The sequence below is a fragment of the Leptidea sinapis genome, chromosome 45 (assembly GCF_905404315.1).
Source record: "Leptidea sinapis chromosome 45, ilLepSina1.1, whole genome shotgun sequence".
Classification (NCBI taxonomy): domain Eukaryota; kingdom Metazoa; phylum Arthropoda; class Insecta; order Lepidoptera; family Pieridae; genus Leptidea; species Leptidea sinapis.
In genome coordinates this window covers 2,252,785-2,274,397 of record NC_066309.1, presented here as the reverse complement: position 1 = coordinate 2,274,397, position 21,613 = coordinate 2,252,785, and the positions used below count along the sequence as shown (strand labels likewise).

At 35.5% G+C, this 21,613-nt stretch overlaps 3 protein-coding genes across 3 annotated transcripts in view; 2 read left to right on the top strand and 1 right to left on the bottom strand.

The window, feature by feature from the left end:
• The window catches only part of LOC126977505 (protein gustavus), a 142,602-nt gene that overhangs the window by 1,652 nt on the left and 119,337 nt on the right, over positions 1-21,613 (top strand). The gene's annotated exons all lie outside the window — the stretch shown is intronic.
• On the top strand, positions 2,041-4,156 carry LOC126977509 (uncharacterized). Its single transcript, XM_050826360.1, has 2 exons — positions 2,041-2,224; positions 3,310-4,156. The coding sequence occupies exons 1-2, from the start codon at positions 2,041-2,043 to the stop codon at positions 4,050-4,052; spliced, it is 927 nt and encodes a 308-aa protein (XP_050682317.1). The 3' UTR covers positions 4,053-4,156.
• Positions 2,218-4,545, bottom strand: LOC126977496 (uncharacterized). Its single transcript, XM_050826340.1, has 2 exons — positions 4,144-4,545; positions 2,218-3,173 (listed from the first exon to the last, which is right to left on the bottom strand). Exons 1-2 carry the CDS (start codon positions 4,437-4,439, stop codon positions 2,285-2,287), a joined length of 1,185 nt encoding a protein of 394 aa, XP_050682297.1. The 5' UTR covers positions 4,440-4,545; the 3' UTR covers positions 2,218-2,284.

Below are 21,613 nucleotides of genomic sequence, written 5' to 3'. Positions count from 1 at the left end.
TACCATCACTAACATACTATTTAAATATTAAAAATTTTACTTTATTGTTTAAATCTTAACATATATAAATTATGTGACACATTCTTTGTCTGCGATGGACTCCTAAAGTAAGGAACGGATTTTAATGGGGATCACTTCATGGGGTGCAGTTTGGTCCAACTTGAGAGATAGGATAGTTTTTATTTCGATTTGGGACTTAGTGACGCACAGTTTGACAGTTCTGCTGTGAAACAGTTTCTTTATGTCAACAACAAGCATATGTTAGGAAATAATTCTTGATGTTTTAAAATATTATTAGCAAATTCCTATAAAACAGTATTTTTTTATTATCTACAGAACAATGTCTGTGGGGTCAGCTAGTATTATATAATATTTATTTGATAAGTGATGTGTTTTGAAATTATTAATGGCTTATTTCTGGTTTCTAAAAGCATTTGCACTTTAGTATGCATCTTTTGGGTTAAAAGGACAATGTCTGACAGTGTCCATAGTCCAAATCAGAGTCAGTCATATTATAATCATAGCTGAGTAAAAGAAAGTACTAAGTATAGCAAGCACTATGTGGCTTCAGTCCAATTCAACACTTAGGCATTGGTAACCTTTGACATTCTTACACTATTAGATAGCTACATAGTGTGTTACTGCTATAGGCTATTTTTCTGAAATCTTACAGTTTTAGTAATAAATGGAGGGTGCTGATCACACTCTCTTAGCCTAATGAACACTTTAAGAAGGAAGTATTCATTTCAAAAGCAACTTGGTGAGAAATTCTGTTGGCCTGTTTTATATTGTTTAGCTTAGCATTTGAGCCACCATTGCCCTATATGTATTTAAGGAAGTTCTGTTGCGTCTTATTCGGGAGTTGCTGCTTTAGCCCTCAACTGCTTGGTACCACAGTATTTTGGTTTTCCTAATTCATATGGTTGGTATGTGTGTTCCACACTCTAACAGCTGTTGAAGAAAAGCCTCCTAAAGAAACCTGCCACAATTGTAAAGAACTACCAGTACGAAGTACCAGTGGGAGGCTCCTTTGCACAGGAAGCCGGCTAGATTATGGGTACCACAACGTCGCCTATTTCTGCCGTGAAGCAGTAATGTGTAAGCATTACTGTGTTTCGGTCTGAAGGGCGCCGTAGCTAGTGAAATTACTGGGCAAATGAGGCTTAACATATTATGTCTCAAGGTGACTCAGAATTTTTGGGTTTTTTGTGAATTCTGAGCGGCACTGCATTGCAATGGGCATGGCGTATCAATTACCATCAGCTGAACATCCTGCTGGTCTCGTTTCTTAATATCATAAAAAAAAACTTCATAAAATAGCGAAATAAGATAGCAATATATTTATTTAAATCAGTATTTAAGTTAAACAAAAGGCTTAATCTGATACATAATTACTTTCTCAGAAAAAGAGTCTTGACAAACATACAGACATAGAAGATAGAAATTACGAAATTTAAAAACGCGAAAAACCGAAGTATGCGTCTTAGTAGACATATAAATAACTTGTTGATTTTACCTGCTCTAGTAATTGTTGCTTCGTGCCGAGCGCGGTTCGAGCAAAAAGGATCCTTTTTTGTAACCGAGCTTCGAACGTGGAAGAACAAAGGCTTTACGGTTTTTACCTAGCTAAGTGATACTCGCAGGTGGTGCGATCTATGTAGCATTAAATAACTTTGTTAGTTACGTTTCTGAAGGTTTACAGATAGGTGAAAGCGTACTGTTTTTATTAATTTCGGTTACGTACGACGATAGAATTATAATTTATATTTTTATATAAGCTACGTCGCTTGACATTAAGGCTAAGTTCATATGGCCGCGCGGTACCGCGCGGAACTACGAACCGCGCGGCACAAGATCAATATAAACGATAATTATCGTCTACATTACCGCGCGGTACCGCACGCCAACGCGCGGCGCGCTCTGACCCGCGCGCAAGATCTAGAACCGCGCGCTGCCGCGCGGCCCAAGTATTTCAAACCTGTATCGACCTGTTCAGTTGATCCGCGCGCCTTGAGACGGAAAGACACATAGATCGATGCAATGAGTACCGAAGATGACATTGTGCCTATCGATTTGCTTATCGACGAAATCGAAAAAAGAGATGCGATTTGGAATCTTAACTCTAAGGATTATTCAAATAAAATATTAAAAAGAAGGTCTTGGGAAGAACTAGTTTTAATTTTTTGCAAAAATGATGATTCCGAAGAAAAAAAGAAAAATTTGGGTAAGTTGTTTTTTAATTAGTTTTATTTATTTAAAATAAGTTTTATAAAATCATCACCTATTACACCATTTTATCTTGCCAATCTAATTTACCTTCAGTAACAAAATAATTTGTGAATTTAGTTCGAATATTATCTACTTCGTGGATTGCTCGTCCACTGTTAGTTGGATTCACATTAGGTAATGGCGCTGGATTGATCATATCATCCTGATTTATACCATCTCTCATCCTTACCAAGTTATGTAAAACACAAATAGCTTTGACGATATCAACAGCAAAATCTATCTTCACGTCTATTGGCCGGTGTAAGATACGCCACTTGTTACACATTATGCCAAATGTACATTCGACATACCTTCGTGCTAAAGAAAGGCGGTAGTTAAATATTTTTTTTTCTTTTGACAACATTTTACCACCATAGGGTCTCATCAAATTTTTAGTCATAGCGAAAGCCTCGTCAGCTACAATTACGTATGGTAGTTTAAATGCATCGCTCTCATTATTTGTGATAGATCTAGGCTCTGGTAAGTTCAACGAATTTTCTGAGAGTTTTTTGAATAATGACGTTTCCTTGAAAACACCCGAATCACTGTCTTTTCCGTAAGCTCCAACGTCTATCCATATGAAGCAATAGTTAGCATCACATAAAGCCATTAAAACTAATGAGAAAAAGTGTTTATAATTGTAATACATTGATCCTGATTCTGGTGGCTGTATTAAACGAACGTGTTTGCCGTCCAACGCTCCAACACAATTTGGAAAATATGCTTTATTTTCAAATTGTATAGATATTTGTGTCCAGATTTCTTTTGTTGGTGGACTCATGACCAAAGTTTTTAAATTTCTCCAAAAAACTTGGCACACTTGCTTAATTATACCCGATATCGTAGACTTGCCAATTTTATAACCATATTGTAACTCTGCAAATGAAGAACCAGTTGCTAGGTACCTGTAACATAATAGTTATTTAAGATACACGTGCATAAAGTACGAGTAGGTCATAAGGACTCTTTATGCACCCGTATCGTACAACATTTTTCAATAGTTTTGCAATGAAAACTAATAATTAATTATTTACTTTCTAGGATCGATTTTGCAAAAAAAATGGAAAAATTTACGAGATGCCTATGTAAAAGAACTTAAGAAAACAAAACATTTGAAGTCTGGTTCCTCAGCATCAACACCATCTTCATTTTCGTATTTCCAAAGATTGTCATTTCTTAAACAAGTTGTCCAGAAACGAAAAACTGACAACAGCCTTGATGTTGCGGAAGTTACAGAGAATCCTGATTTGGATAGTGCAGTTAACAGCAGCGGCGTTCAAGCTTCAACAGAAAATGTGCCCCGGAAAAAATTCAAACTTCACCCTGCCGATGAACATTTTGCAAATCTTTTACAACAAAGCATAAATACTCGAAATAATAATGCAGCAGAAAAGAAAGATGACGATGAAGATAAATTATTTTGTCTTTCATTGGTTAGGGAAATAAAAAAAGTTCCTGAAAACCGGCGTTTAAAACTGAAAATTGAAATTTATAATTTATTAGAACGATACCAAGCTACACGAGCACAGCCACTTGAAGATTTTAACTACCCGTCTACTTCATATAGCTCACAACGACCACCCAGAAACTATCATGCTTCATTTCAAAGTTCTCAATATAGCAACCCAATGCAGTACTCTGATAGAGAATCAACACAATATGGCTATACAACTAGTTCATACACTTCACCTCCCACAAGTTCATCGCAAGCAACATCACCCCCGGGTGATGTTACTTGTGACCCGTCATACGAAGATTCTCAAGAATTAGATCTGTTCAATTAAACTAAAAGTTAATTTGCCAAGAAGCCTCGCTCATAATTTCTTATTTTTTATAATTTTTACTGTGATTATGATTAATAAACAGTTAACTTACCGCAATGTTACAATGAGTTTTTCTTTTGGTGATATGCAATATCTTACAGCATTTTCACTGGATTTTAAATCATTTTCAATGAAATCGTATAAAAAATCAAAGGTTGCAACTGACATACGGAAATAATTAAAAAAAATTTCTTCATGTAACCTCAACTTAGGGTATAAGGTGACAAACAGGCTTGAAGAAAGTCTGTCACTTAATATTGGATGCACCCAGTATCGCCTTTGTCGTCTTCTGCGACGTCTCAGTCTTCTATATAAAATCCACAAGCAAATTGCCTCCTCCACGTCCATTGTATATCAATGTTAATGCCAGACTGGCGCTCGTATATACCCTGTCATGTGAACTCTCACATCGCGCGTCGGCGCGCGGTGCCGCGCGGCCATATGAACTTAGCTTAAGCGTATTCGCTAGATAGTGACAATGGTATTCACCATGATTTGGCACAAAACACGGTAAATACCAACAGATAGAAATGAATAGGTACTTGGTGTAGTAGGTACTAGGTACTATCGACAAAATTGAATCGTCACCCACCTGAATGTCATATTCATAAATCATAAACAAGTAAGTCGAAATTCGCTTGAACATTATATTTCTTAAGTAACTTTTATCATTTTATTAGACAATCACCCAATTCTCATATAATATTTTTCGTGCAAATATAAACCTAAGTGTTTTTATGATTTTAAAAGGATTAGGACTATCAACAAAGTGGGTCATAAATCAATTTTTCCGATGATACATAGTAAAATTAATACTTAGCAATGAATATAAAATATTATTAAAAATAGTACTGACACACTTACACAAATTATCATGCCTCAAGCTAGGCATAACCTGCGGGTGCAAGACATTAATACGATATACATATTACATACTTTAATACATAAAAACAAATAAACATCCATGACTCGGAAATAAACATCCGTTTTCATCACAGACACGGAACCTCTAGCTCAGTGGGCAGAGTAAAACTAGTGCTATGTAGGGTTGCCAACTATACTGTTTTCAACAGTATTATACTGTTTTTCACTTAATTATACTTTTAACTGTTGAACAAAAATAAAGTAAAAAAAAAATAGTGTTATACTTACTCGCTCACACTTTGTTTTATTTAGTCAGAGGGCGCTCACTGCTGCACAGCTGCAGCGTAGCCGCAAACAAATCACACCGAGTTTCTGAACGAATCTGTCAATGTCAAATATTCAAGACTGTCAGTGACAGACATGCGAGTGTATGCGTTCTCGTTCTCATTCTCAGGACATATAACCTTTTTTTGTACGTGGACCGTGAATTACCTCATTTATTTTAATTTAGGCGTATGAAGTTTTTAAACAAGATATAAATTAGTAAGTTGTGCGAGAAGTTCAAAAAAATATGTATTTAAAACAATAAATAAATAAAATACTATTAATTTTACTTTAATTATACTTTATTTCTTGTAAAAAAGTGGGTTGTCATAATGAATCATTATAAGGACAAAAGCGTTAAAAAGTACCAAACCCGGCGGCCATTGACCTGTGATCCTTTTCTTGAAGACACTCACCTCGATCGAATGCTTCGTAATCGTATCAAATAAAAAATAATATTTAAAAAAAACTAAAAAGCACGCTTTATACAAAATTCAACTAAAAAATAGAAAATAAATTTAAATTGAAAATAGTATAAAAAAATATATTTTATTGTAAAAAAAGGGGTGTATAAGAATTATTATTATTTTAATAATACCTTAAAAAGCACCCCACGCTTTTTTTACAATAAAATATATTTTTTTTACACTATTTTCAATTTAAATTTATTTTCTATTTTTTAGTTGAATTTTATATAAAGCGTGCTTTTTAGTTTTTTTTAACTATTATTTATTTTTCATTTTTTAGTTAAATTTTCTATAAAAGCGTGTCTTTAAAACTATTAAGTACTTTAACATCAATTCCTGCCTTATCGACTATAGATGAAAATTATATAAATTAACAAAAATCATATTTTGCAAATTGAAAAATTGAATAATTTTATCAAATTAGTGTAATGTCATCGGTCCTCGATAAATCTACAAAGTATGAACGAAATCTAGCCGTTTAAAGTGGGTCAAAATCGCGCCCAAAGAAGTCGGTTACAAACATACAAAAGCGTATAAAAATTCTTGTCACATTCAAAATCAACACTAGAAGCATCACATGAGATGTGTACCTTCAAAGGCGAAACTGATCCTGTGATGATGCCAGAGACTGTCTTGTTCTAAAAGCCAAAGAAAACTTTTCCATCATACATCGTTGTCATTGCTAACTTGAAGAACGAGTTAATGTCTTGAGTCGAGTTTAATTCTCACGTCACGGAAACATTCAATCGATTTACATTTAACTTATTATTGCTTACAACTATAACGCGTTTTTTTTTTATTTCAACTCTTAAATCAACTTCGGCGTTATTATAACTTTGCATTAGGTAGTTTGTTGTATGTCGACATTTATCCGGTTTCGATCACTTTGTACAGTCAATGACAAAAGTCGGTGAACAAGTGGAAAATATTTTATAATAAATCTTGTGCATTAAATGTTGTTTTAACAACTCCTTCCAAGTAAGATAGCAATCTATAAAGTTTATGAATATTGGGCTAATTGATGGGGTAGAAGGTAATTGAAAAATGACTCACTTTAAATTTTTTATTAAGGTACTTATTAGTAGGTAGTAGAAATGTGTAAAATATACGCGAAATTTAGACGTTGTAAGAACTAGCGCAGAATATATACGCCCTCATGTCATTCTTTTACTCATTACCATCAAATTGTTATATCTATCTATAATAGTCTGCCAACTTAAAGCATTACTAATTCTCACTCTGTCTTCTTCTATTGACGTTAGTCAGAATGAGAAAAAACACTCCTTAGCGGCTGTTTTAAGTTAGCGGACCATTATGAATAAGGGGGTTAGTCACTCCTTATAATTTGCGTTTACTGCGGGTGAAAGTCCCACTAAAATCGGTTTAAAGATTACCCTAAATAACAAGTAAACAAAATACATTTTTTTTTATAATTGGAGACAAGACAATTTAATTGGAGAACTAAATTTTTTATAATTAGTTTTCTGATATTGCGTAATGTAACACTAATTTAAATGAAGGTAGATCGATAAACCCGCCGGCTTTGCATAATATGTCTTTGTGAGTGTTATTCGCCTACTAAGAATTGAGCTTCATCATAGAGTCATAAAAAAGTGCACCAATATTGTAACTGACCAATTCAACTGTTTGTTTTTGAATGCAGTCGAGACTGCGTTAACCGTTCTAAAATGCTTTCGCATAACATGGCCTTATAAAATTATTATGTTGGTGCCCGCTGTTCGTTTGTATGTAAAATAATCTTAAACCTAGGAAGTTTTCTTTTTAATATGGACACTTTTTACACAAATTATCTTGCCCCAAGTTAAGCATATATAGCCTGTGTTATGGTTACAAGACAACGATATATTTAATACAATATACTTACTTAAACATACATAAATTCATATAAACATACCTACATAAATACATTTAATCATCCATGAATCGGAAACAAACATCCATATCCTTTCACCGCGGACTGGGAATGAAGCGAACACCCTCAGGCTCTTTAATTATAAATGTTTATTGTACGATATTACATTGTAATCCATATTTTATATTTAAAAAAAAGCCCGCTGAGTTTCTTGCGCCCATTCTTCTCAGGTCTGAGGCAGTCTCTTTTGAATGGGTGGTAGATTTTGACGTTCAATAAGTGATTTTAAATCCTATTTTGAATAAAAATATTTGAATTTGAATTTGAATTCATCATATAAATGCTTGCACCTACCGGGATTCGAACCCGGGACCTCTAGCTTAGTAGGTAGGATCGCTAACCACTCGGCTATACAGGTCGTCTACGATTCGTCGTTTGCGATTAGACATTTTGTCTTTCGTTTATCTTATTCCCAAATTCACTTGACATTTACTTTTACGTTATTCGTTATTATGATCGTAACTAAAACTTTACTTTTTACGGTTATGTCTATGATTCCGAAACGAAATCCATCCGCACTATTCGGATCCAAAGTACTTTGGTAATAGGATTTCATATCCGGATCATCGAGGCCATAATATGTCAATCTGTGTGTTAATTTGTAAGTATACAATTATGTCGCTGACTGTACGTAATATGACGAAAGCAAAAAAAAAAATGAGTGGCATTCACCCGACGCCCTTGAACCAAACGGTCGGTCGTCACCACACCTGATCGCGACACCACACTGCTGGGCTTTGCGTTCACTAGGACATTCAACTTACAACTGAAATAGTTGCATATTTCCTGAAATAATTTGTGGGTGCGTTGACCGCTCGTATTGACTGTATCGGATGTGTAATTGTTTTTGTTGTTCAGTACAATGGATACAATAAACTTGGATAATTATGCTTTAAGGAAATTCGTGCTATATTAAGGGTTCCCAACCTTATAAAGTTAATTTATGTTTTATATCATTTTCACCAACTGTTGTGCGCCTCCACAGTTTTCAAGACATTTTGTCCCACATACAACGAAACTATGAAATTAACCTACGAACGCGGTGTTTCTAGTGACGACATGGAACCTACAAAAAAGCGCATTCTCCTATCTTGAAATAGTGGCAACGCTTCTATAATTCCTCCGGTCTTGCAAGAGATTGTAAGCGGCGGTGATCACTTATCATAAGGTGACAGCATGGCCGTTTGTTCTCGCGAATTTAATACTGTTTTGTTGTGTATTTCTCTGTCTGTATGTATGTATGTGTACGTTGACAGATTTTTTAACATTGCCTTAATTAGCGATATTCAATAACGCCAGAGATCGTGGGTTCGAGCCGCGCATCGTTCATAAAAATTTTATTTGTGTATTAACCCTAGAAGTGAGGTTTATCACTTTAAACATAATAAATTCACCCAGAGAATGTAAATCGACCATCTAAAAGGCGAGTTTCTTGCGGTCGTTCTTCTCAGGTCTGAGGTATACTATTTCGCATGGGTAGTTTTGGACGTACAATAAGTGATTTTAAATTATTTATTATTATTTCTAGTAAAAATATTTGGAATGGAAAATTTTAATAGCACATAAAAAATAGTATAATAAAAGTCTGTCAATATAAAAAAATAAAAAATATGTCGGTCTGCAAGGATTCACCTAAACAAACCTTGCCAATCTTCCGAGGGTAGCTCGAAGTAGCTATGATGAATGCTATCTTCCTCGTCTAACGGCCGTTCAAAATATTCAGTCTATCTTACTTGAGATAAAAATCGTAACTATCGTTGACTTTTCTGTCCCAATAAACTTATCGACGGCTTACCAGCGATAGAAGTGTCACGCGTCCCAATATAAAACAATTAGAATGACTTATCGGGTATATTGGGACAGCTTCATATTATTCACAGCTAATTACTGACAGTAGAATGTAGATAGTATATTGGGAACGGCCGTTAGTAAGTGGTGCCATGATTAGGCAGTACATATACAAGTTGTTGAATCTAGTCTGAGAAATTGTAGATGTTTGTACATTTATACAATCCGGAAATATTACTAGCCACTTGGCATACTTAAGGAACAGGAAAACGGGACTAAAGATGTTTCTAATGCTGGCTTTTCGCATAGATACATGTTATCTTACAGGAAATCGAATAGGGGTAACATGCGTTGATAAATAAAAACACTAGATACACATATGTATATACAAAAGTTGCGCGCTACGTATCTTATCATCATTAGATATAATATACAAATATATATATAATGAAAATGGTCTTTGTTTGAGGCTCTTGCACGCCTAAACCACTGATCGTATCGGCATGAAACTATCACCATTCGATGCGAAGTGTATCCCAGATGGATATGGCTACTTATTTTTTTTTATTATTTAATTGATTTCCTTTTAAAATTCGCCCAGGGAAGCGGGCGGGAACGGCTAGTCTATACATATATAATGAAAATGGTCTTTGTTTGAGGCTCTTTCACGCCTAAACCACTAATCGTATCGACATGAAAGTACCACCATTCGATGCGAAATTTATCCTAGATGGTTTGTGGCTACTTATTTTCAAATTCCAACGTTAATTTATTAGTAAATTTCCTTTTAAAATTCGCCCAGCGGGGCGGGAGGGAACGGTGAGTATTAATACAAATTAAACGTTAATCCAAGGTTCAGTTGACAAAGCTATTTAAAAAAGCATCGAGCAATGTTCATTCAACAAGACGAATTATAATATATAATATGTCTCATATATTTCAAAGCTCGAATTACAAATTAATCCAAAACATGTAATGCCATAATTTATTGATAAATTTTCACGATTTCAAAATACCGAAAATAAGAAACTCTCTCTTGGTTGTGGTTCGACCGTACTAGATTTTTTTACAAAGTTTGTTTCAACGTTCATGATACTTTGCAGCAATGTGTACGGCCAATTCTTTGATACATTTCATATTACGTTTCACCAGTCTGTACGCACCTTTATAGGACTTCACGTTTATTGTGCCGCCATTCTGTTGCCATTTTAAAAGGACATTATATTTATTTACATACAAGGCGATGGCGCAGTAGTTGGAACCGTTGACAATCACCACAATACATCTGTGATCCGGTTCGATCACACGCACACCACGTACTGTTTTCGGTTTTCGGATTGATATGTTCTTTATTTGACACATTATTAGATCAGTGACGCTCTAATCTTGTGTTTCCTCTGGTACTGGAGTTACATCAGATTATCCTTCTCCTTGCGTCGTATTCCTCATTGCTGAGGGTCGTGATTTCTCTGAGGATTCAACTTTTTGACCATAGTTCGCCATCTGTGTCTGTCGTTGGCTACGTGCAGTGCGTCATGAAGTCCGGTATCAAGAGATGTGCGGATTTGTCCAGACCATCTTATAGGGCTGCGACCTCTGGGGCGTCGTCCGTCTACCTTCCCTTTAACCATCAGTTGTTCAAGGTTGTGGCCATCTTTTCTGGCGATATGTCCAAAGAACTTTGAGACTCTACGGAGGCAGATGGATGAGAATCTGGTTTTACTGGAGTGTGAAGGATGGATTGGTTAGTGCGGGATGCTGTCCAAGGGATTTGAAGCATCTTCGTCCAGCAGCACATCTCAAAGGCATCAATCCGATCTCTGTCGGCCTTTAGTGTCCATGTCTCAGCCCCATGGCTGAAGATGGAAAAAAATTTGACTGTTGACTAGCCTCACTATAGTTTTTGTATATGAAAATATGGGACGAGACGAGTAGGACGTTCAGATGTTGGTAATTGATACGTCTTGCCCATTATGCAGTGCCGCTCAGGATTCTTAAAAGCTCAAAAATTCTGAGCGGCTCTACAATTGCGCTCGTCACCTTGAAACATAGGATGTTAAGTCTCATTTGCACAGTAATTTCACTAGCTATGGCACCCTTCTGACCGAAACACAGTAATGTTTACATATTACTGCTTCACGTCAGAAATAGGCGCCGTTGAGGTACCCATAATCTAGCCGGCATCCTGTGCAAAGGAGCCTCCCACTGGTAAAGTTTCTCGTGAGATGTGAGAGACAACAGAGTATGGGCCACGATGATCACGCAGCACCAAGTGACCCGAATCTATCCTCGTTTGTTTTATATTTGATTAAAGAAGAGTACACAATGTGAATGTAAGTTCGAGTTGCTTGTTTGTTGTTTCACATATAAGTGTTTGCTTTCAGTGCCTCCCTAACCGGACCGAAAAATTAATATATTTTGAGTTTTGATTATGTTTTTATTAAAAAATAATTTCAAGTGTTTAATTCATTGCTGCCGCATGTTTATTCATGAGTAATTTAAATACATTTTTGGATGAATTCAACATAAACAATCCTAAACAGAATTAAGAAGAACACTTAATTACAATTTACCAAAATAATTATTTTATTATGCTAGAAGGTGATTGACGCTCACATAAATTATATACTGTTGGATTAGATCACTATAGTCCGACAACTTCGTGCGCGACCGTCACACGGGGTGACAGAGGGCGGCGGGGACGGGGTAATAAGATGTCAGCGGGTAGCGGTGGTGTTGCGGGGAAGGGTGACGCTACGAGACTACGGTCTGTCACCCTGTGGGACGGTGACGCACAAAGTATTCGAACTATTTATTATTATTTATTTATACTATTAATCTTTACAGAAAGAATCTTAAAAGCTAACAACTAGTAACTAGTCCCGCTAAAACTGTTTGGAGAGTTTGTCTGCAGGATCAAGTCTCTTGTAATACGTTAATGCTTACTAGAACATTGATTTTATACAAGTGTAATTAACAAATATTGATAAAAATATAATAAAAAATCTAATTTTAATTTTAAGGCAGTGTTGATAATGAATATTTCTTAAGTTTAGTTTTGAATTTTCTTTTACTGGTTTCTAGTCGGATGTCCTCAGGCAAGCTGTTTAATAAATAAGGTAGGCGTTTTTTTTAAAGTTCTATCTCCGTAGTAGTTATTGATTCTAGGAACCTCGAACTTACCAGCGGACATGAACCGAGTATCGTGGTTGTACATAGTTGGGTTATGTTCTTGATTGACATGATTGTTAATGGCTAATAAGTACTTATGTTTTAAGCTTACTGGCAATACTTCAGGGCCTAACGTAAGACCACCTTATAGAGTACCACCTTGTTATAAGTATGACAAATCCGTCACGCCATACGTACGCAGTGACAAATCTCAGTTACGAGATTGCTTTAAATCATAAAATACCACGAAAACAATAACATCCGAACGTATAATTATTACGACTCTACCAGCTGGCGGAGGCCTTACGCCACGCTTACAGCAAATTACGTGTTTATTAATTTCAAAACTGTCAGTGGGAACAATTAATTATCAATTGTAAAGCGTCCGCGTCGTGGCAAATGCCGAACAATTGCACGCTTAATAGAATTCAGTCGCGAGGAGATATTGCTAGAAATCGTTCGAATCACTTTCGACATTTGCATTCGGCACGAAATTATTACTGTAAACAATCTATAAAGTAATATAATACTGACATGTCACAATATATTTTCTTCTTCATTATAAAAATAAATTTTTGTATGTTTGTTCCCTATGCGTTCCTAAATCAGATAGCGGTGAAACTTTGTTAGGATTCCGCGGACGCCCAAAATTGTATAAACAAATTATCGACTCTTTTATTTCTGAATACATAACGTGTCATAGCAACGCATACTAGGTACCTACAGCTAGTAGGTATATATGAATCGAATTGAAGTGTTTGTTTATAATATCAGCAGCTTTTTACTAACTTCAAATGAGTATTTAATCGATATTTATTGTACATTATGGTATCATAGTTATAATGTTATCTACCTGTGTCTATTTGCTTCGATTTAAGTATCTCTAAAACGTTTGTAATTTTGACTAGTCTTACTTACACTGATAGATAGCTATAATATTAAGCGTATAATTATAAGCTTTAACTTACGCTTAGTTTTTGAATGTGAGAGATAATAGAGTTCACATAAAACACAAATATATTTTAAACTTTGATATTGTGAACAAGATCCGATGTAATTGTCAGATTGTCAAATCGCGGTAGTACACTCGTTATCTAATATATAAAATTGTCATGTCGCGGTATTTGTAGTTAAACCCCTTTGAAACGGCTTGGCCGATTCTCATGAAATTTTGTTGGGTAGGACAGAGAATTGAACCTTTTTTTATTTTAATTAAAATGATTATGAGTCAGCATTAAAAAATACATACAACTTCAAATTTTCACCCATCTACGATCAACAGATACTTTTGTATCGCAATTTTAATGTCGGCAATACAACGTTTGCTGGGTCAGCTAGTTTCCTAATAAAATTTAGTCTATTCTAGTCAAACCGTCCAATGTTTCGGCCGGACCAAATGCAACCATGTGTTTAGACTATTAGCAAAGCCGTGTTGTTGCATGAGAAACACGTGCAACTTATTTCGTGTACTAGACATGAGTCATGGCTATAGAAAATGGAAGCGAGTCCATTGTTACTGTAACCTATTTTGATTGACAAATCGTAAATTGTTTTTTTAATGTAAATACGGGACGAGGCGAGCAGTACGTTCAGCTGATGGTAATTGATGCGCCCTGCTCATTGCAATGCAGTGCCGCTCAGGATTTTTGAAAAGCCCAAAAATTCTGAGTGGTACTATAATTGCGCTCGTCACCTTGAGACATAAGATCTTGAGTCTCATTTGGCCAGTAATTTCACTAGCTACGGCGCCCTTCAGACCGTAACACAGTAATGCTTCTACATAACTGCTTCACGGCAGAAATAGGCGCCGTTGTGGTACCCTTAATCTAGCCGGCATGCAAAGGAGCCACTGGTGTTAAATAGCTTTTATTTAATCAATTCATTTATTTTATTTTGGAATTTAATTAGTTATTGAATAAATAAATTGAAATTCAAATGCAAAACAAGTATTAAATCTAAACACTAGTTTCGCGTATTTCCCGGAGAAACAAACAGACGAACAGAAAACACACTAAAAATCTATAAAGTGCTTTTTTGGATTCAGTGTTGTTTCTTTCTACAAATAGCATATATTGTTTTTAAATTTATAAAGACTAATAATTATTTGAATAATCTAAGTCCAATTACACCAAGGACATACTCGTAGTAACGCGAACGTAACCTATTTATATTCATAATATTAAGTCAGAATTTTATATTTCTAAGAAACTTGGCTTTATTTGCTTAGACAAGGTTAATGGAAGATTGGGCGCTCATCCTTTCAACCTTGTGTAATACAAGTCTCAAATGATCTATGTCTAGACCAGGGTTCGGGCTTACTTGAGGGTCTTTAAGTTTTCGTTTTTATCTGCTGTGAGCTTTTTACGTGAAGTTAATCTTTAAAAACGGCTTGTAGAGTGTCTCTTGGCGTTGCTTAAAGACTTTACTAAATTGTGTATTTTTCACAGCATCTATTATCACGCTTTTGGTTTTCGAATTCATATGTACGTTTATTGTACTCTTTATAAGGTTGGCAATGCTCTTGCGATTCCTCTGGTGATACAAGAGAGTATAATAATTCACCAGTGGCAGCCTCTTTTGCACAGGATGCCGACTAGATTATAGGTACAACAACGGCGCCTATATCTGCCGTGAAGCGCCTATATCACAGTAATGCTTATACATTACTGTGTTTCGGTCTGAAGGGCGTCGTAGCTAGTGAAATTACTGAGCAAATGAGACTTAACATCTTATGTCTCAAGCTGACGAGAGCAGTTGTAGTGCCGCTCAGAATTTTTGAGTTCTTCAAGAATCCTGAGCGGTACTGCATTGTAATGGGCATGGTGTATCAATTTCCATCAGCTCGACGTGCTGCTTATCTCGTCCATTTTTGTCATAAAAAGGTTGCGGTGATCACTTACCATCAGGTGACCGGTATTCTCGTTTAACTTTCTCTTCCATAAAAATATTGTGCTCCGGTGATTCGAGATCTAATTTTGCCATCGATATGATATGGATACGTTTAAATACCATGCTATGTTGTCCTTTAGTGTTTTAGGTGTAGCTATAGTGTCATAAAGTACTAACTATTTCCTGTGATGTATTGCACGGGGATATTTTAGACAGCAGATTGCATCAATCTTCTTTCTTCAATCTCTTGTATATATTTACGCAAAAGAGTTTAATCTATTGAACTGAATTAGGCTGGCCACACATATCCGGAATGGCTCTCTGGATTCGAATTATTTTAATCTGGAATTCGTATTATTAATTCAGAAAGCCCAGAATACCATACAATACCAGTAAGCTCCACACACATTATTTAAGATTATGATTTCAAAACGCGTGTATCCCTATACATTTTAATAGAGAGGCACACATACACTGGATTCAGATTATGAGTTAATAATTAAACTCCTTTCCTCTGTTCACATTTAAAGGATGGATCCAGTGTTTGCGTTTGCATTTTTTTTTAAATATAGAGCCAAAAGCAATGCGATGAGTATTAATAATTTCTCTTCCATAAAGACGACTGCATGTGTCGGGAATCACGGGACTACTGATCTGATCAATATGAATTTTTAAAATATGTGTGAGGCAAAGTACCGGAATTTAGATGATGTATTTTAGATTATGAATGCAGAGTTATTTCGGATGTGTGTAGCCAGCCTTACAATACCTAGATTAATATATAATAATTGCTCTCTCTTTCTCTCAATGTCTCAATGACATCTATTTTCCGTAGGGAAACTATGCCTAGAAAATTTATTGAATTAGGCGTTACTTTGCGGAAATCCGTAATTATACAAATTATTTAAGTTTTCTTTAGTGTTAATTCCGCCAATATTATATCGCCAAATCGAGACAAAACGTCCTGAGGATGCCTCGTGTAGAGGCGAAACACGTGTCGAATTGTTTTATGAAACAAATATTGGCGGAATTAACACTAAAGAAAACTTAAATCATTTGTAAAACTATACCTAGTTGAGGTATTTCGTAAAGTCTTTTTTATGTAGCAGAATCCTAAAGATGATTGCTCCAGAGCTGACTGTTCATTTCAGAAACACTGGATACAGTTAGCTCTAGGTTTATAAATATATTTGACTAATAATACTAAAATATATCATAAGAAATATTGTTATTAATTTATATGGAGAATTCTCTGAATTAAATAAATAATCTCAATGCTAATAATTAATCTAAACTTACATTTATTTCTCTCGTGTTTCAACTTGTCGTCTCTTTCTTGCGTGTGTGTTACGGTTCGTTAGATAATATCATACGATACGAGTCGCAACAATTCCAAATGTATAATGATATTACTGTCGAGAAACAGCGTAAAGGTTATCGGAGCGATTAAGTACATTGTCATCTATTACGTAGACGGTAGGAATAGAATTCGATAACAGGGTTGGACTGTTTTTCATTTATGAATTTTATGCGTTGTATTTTACGCGTTTCGGTGAGATATATCCAAGGTGGAAGCTTAAAACTTAGTCTAACTTAATGTGAAATATGTTGAAAGTATTTTCATTCATTTGATAGAACTAACTATGGAATGAGCTTCCTTGCACGGTGTTTCCACGACGCGTACGTTACGTTATGTGTAACGTTCAGCTGATGGTAAGTGATTCGGCACTCTTGAGACATAAGACGTTAAGTCTCATCTGCCTAGTAATTTCACTAGCTACGGCGCCTTTCAGACCGAAGCTCAATAATGCTTACACATTACTGCTTCACGGCAGAAATAGGCGCCGTTGTGGTACCCATAATCTAGCCAGCATCCTGTGCAACAGACTTACCCAACCGGTAAAATTATCTACCATCTCGTATCTTATAATCTATAATAAATTAAAACTACCCTACATTAACACCAACGTACAGTCCAGTTTACCAGTGGGAGGCTCCCTTGCACAGGAAGCCGGCTAGATTGTGGGTACCGCAACGGCGCTTTTTTTTTTGTACACAGTAATGTGTAAACATTACTGTGTTTCGGTCTGAATTGCCCGGTAGCTAGTCAAATTACTGGGCAAATGAGACTTGACATCTTATGTCTCAAGGTGACTAGTGCAATTGTAGTGCCGCTCAGAATTTTTGGGTTATCAATAGTTAGGTTGGGGTGAGGGCATATCAATAACCATCCGCTGAACGTCCTGCTCGCCTCGTCCCTTATTTTCATTAAAAAAAAGTCATATTAAGAAGTAATAACTTAAGAGATAAATATTCCGATAAACGCTATTTATGCATTGCATGCCTACACCCGAGTTGTATATAATCTATGGAATTCAATTAAAATCCACGTTAAATTCGAACCGACACACAGTACACTAGCCATTCAAGTCACGTATGTAGTTGTCAGCTTTCGCAAGAGCACCTCGGGACGCTAAAATCGTAAGTAGCGTTGAAGGCTCTGTTCAAGGGCGTGGCCATAAACATTTCATTAATGTTTGAACAGCGTATTCTCTTCTTATAATGGAATGTATGAATAATATACAGCTGTTGTTTATGTGAATGGAGTGTCCATTCGTAATTCGGTACATGCTAAAATGATCGGTCCCAAGGTGAATGCGGTTGTGTGAGTCAATTATAATGGATAAATGTAGAGATGAAAACCACAGATTAAAACGAGAGTATTAATGACGGATATTCAAAATCATTTATTGAACGTCAAAAACTACCATCCATTCAAAAAAGACCGCCTCAGGCCTGAGAAGAACGGGCGCGAGAAATTCAGTGGGCTTTTTTATATATATAAAAACATTTATAATTAAAGAGCCTGAGGGTGTTCGCTCCATTCCCAGTCTGCGGTGTCATTAAGAAAATCGTCTATGCTATAGTAACCTTTCCCACACAAACGTTTTTTAACAATTCTTTTAAATTTCGTTACACATGTGTTTTGTACATTTTCTGGGATAATATTGTAGAGGCATATACATCGCCCAATAAAAGACTTGTTAACTCGACGTAACCGAGTAGTAGGCATAACAAGTTTGTGTTTGTTCCTCGTGTTCACATTAAGAATGTCACGATGATAATAATAAGGCATAGATAATTTATATGTTTAGATGGAGCCTCTTGCAACAACCGATGAAAACAGGAGGTCTACTCGCAAAATCGACAACGATACATTCGGAACGATACGATAATACTCCGAATATATCGCAACTATCCTACTCTAACAAATGTTCGAATTCCTTATCGTTTATCGTTACCATAGACTAATATTTTGATTTTTTTACGATGTTAGTGTGAATGAAATATGTTCAAACCTAAACATTATCTGTGCTACGTCGCTGTTAAGTGTCAAAAGTCAAAACATAGTTTAGGCGCTAATGACCATGCCAGACTCTGCACCACCAATTTGGTATCATTAACACATAATGTAAATGTTAAAAAAATATGTTAGGAATATAATATGACCATTTAAAATAGAATAAATAATACAAAACTCGCTGATAATATAATGTAAAAAAAAATAACTCAACCCTTCTCGTCGACTTCCTATTTCTCAGGCGGCCATTTGCATTATTTCTACGCATAAACGATCAACAAAATGACTTAAATGACTTAGTAGTAAAAAAATCCTGTTGAATAGTAAATCACATATAATTATTTCAATAATATTTATTAAGTATGTATATTGTATGGCAAATATATCAATACAACTTGAAACGATATAAGCATCGACAGCCTAGAAGGTGTCGTTGAGATTATCGTAAAAGTGACGTTTGATTATTTGTGAAATTCGAATATTCGTCTCTGATATTTTCAACTAAGAGTAGGGTTAGGACCGATCATATAGAATAATGTTTCGTTCGTTCAATCATCGTTTCGACATTGAATACGATGTAACTAAGAGTAGGATTCGACACGAATAATGCCACGATTTATCGAATATCGATTTTAGGAGTAGGCCCCCAGGCTAGGTTGATTACCTTAGTGTGCGTGCTTTGCATTGCTTAAAATAAGGTTAACTGTCAACCTCAATTTTTTTCGACGTTTTCACAGCTAGTATTTTTTAATAGGTTACATTTAATTTGATTTAAATACTCACTCAGGCCTTACTGATATTACTTACTGTTCAAAATTCATATAAATTTGTATATATCGCTTGAGAATTATTTTACTTATATCGTTCTATTGTATGCCAAAGCCATAAATACATTGAATAATATTTCCATTGCTAATCTTATACTGTCTTTATCTGCATATTTACGTCTATTTCCATACTGCTGTAGGCAGCCTTATATTTGTATAAGGAAGCTTATGTTATTTCTTATTTGTATTATATATATTCGTCAGCGAATCATGTTTTATCGTTTAATAAGCAAAATGCAGAATTCTTACCTGCGCAATTTCCGAGAAAACCATTCTATGTTATTCTAAATATTTGTCCTTATTCGTGCATAATATGTGTTTAACTGTTAGTTAATGCGTAGTTAATTGTCGATTGGCAAACTTGATTATCGCGTTCAAACAAAGAGGCGTCGTGTAACAGCTATTTAATGTTGACTTACACGAGACTTGGGCAGGTGATATGTGGCAGATAGACATCTTGGAAGCTATGAATCGTGATGAGATTTCAGCTGGGTTCTGATGATAATGCCGAAGGAGTGGGTTCGAGTCCCGCATCGTTCATAAAATTTTGTTTTTTAAATTTTATATGTGCATTAATCCTAGAAGTGAGGGTTATCACTTTAAAAACATAACAAATTGTTTCTATTTACAAGAGCGACATCTCAAGTCAATTTCATAATATGCAAATATTGGGGTTGGGCAGGTTATCAACTGTAAAGTAGATCCTGTAGTTGAAGCCACAATCTGAGAGTTGAACAAAGCATACAAGATTTTATGACGATACGTCACTCGAACGGTTAGCTCAGTTGGTTAGAGAAACGCAACAAACAAACTTACATTCACATTTATAATATTAGTAGGGATTAAAGACATTCAGCTGATGACGTTTCAAAATAATGTGCCTAAAACTATGGGTATAAAACTCGCAAAAAACTTTAAAAATACTACCTGTAATTACTAGTGGAGTATCGTCGAGTCAGGAGAGGGCTGTGGACTCGAGCTTTTCAAGGTGTCTTAGCGATTTATGATTAAAATTGGATACTGGATTGTTGAAGTTATACTTCTTTAGGCGCGAAACAATGATGAGAGTGAATTTAAAATGCGCGCGCATCACTGTAACAAAAAAGTAACAGGTTGAAGTTTGTTCCTAAAGTTTTCTGTTGTTTGCGACATTCAATGTATTTTTTTTTTGATTTCTTCGTCCATTATTAGGATAGGCAAGGGGCTCAAGCCCGTACAGCCTTATTTCTTATCGAATAATTAATTGTCAAAGCCGTCTTTGCAAGTTTTATACAATATTGTACTTTCTACAAACATAGAATACCACGAGGAATAAATAATTTTAAGGATTTTTGCTTTGTTAGGCCAAAGAAGTATAACTTCTTGCGTGAATACATAAGTACACACACACTTTTTTTATCCATAAATGTGTTCAGTAATGGTGATAATCCAGTTTTTTTCACCAGGGATCTATGAATATATGAGCAGAGTTAACAGGAAAACCTCATAAATTCGATAGCCACAATTTTCTCTCAGATTATCTGTGTCTCTCAATTTCGATGTCACGCTTGACTGGCCCAGCGCCGATTCCGACAGTGGACTGGTTTATTGTTGCGTCGTCCTAGCTTGACAGGGCTGCGAGAACCTCCCCCCTACTCCCAGCCATGTCTAAATAATATTCCTTATATTTAATGGCTAGCTTGCATAGTGCATGTTCTACTACTACTCAAAGTGACGATCGCAATTACGATGCTACTCTCAATGTTGGTTTCAATCAGGAATCCTGAGTGGGCCTGCATTGTTAATGGCCAGGGCGTATCACTTACCATCAAAGTTGACTATATGATGGTTTTTGAATAGATATGATGGTTTTCAAAAATGATGTTTATATTAAGTACGTATTTGTTTTATATCAATTA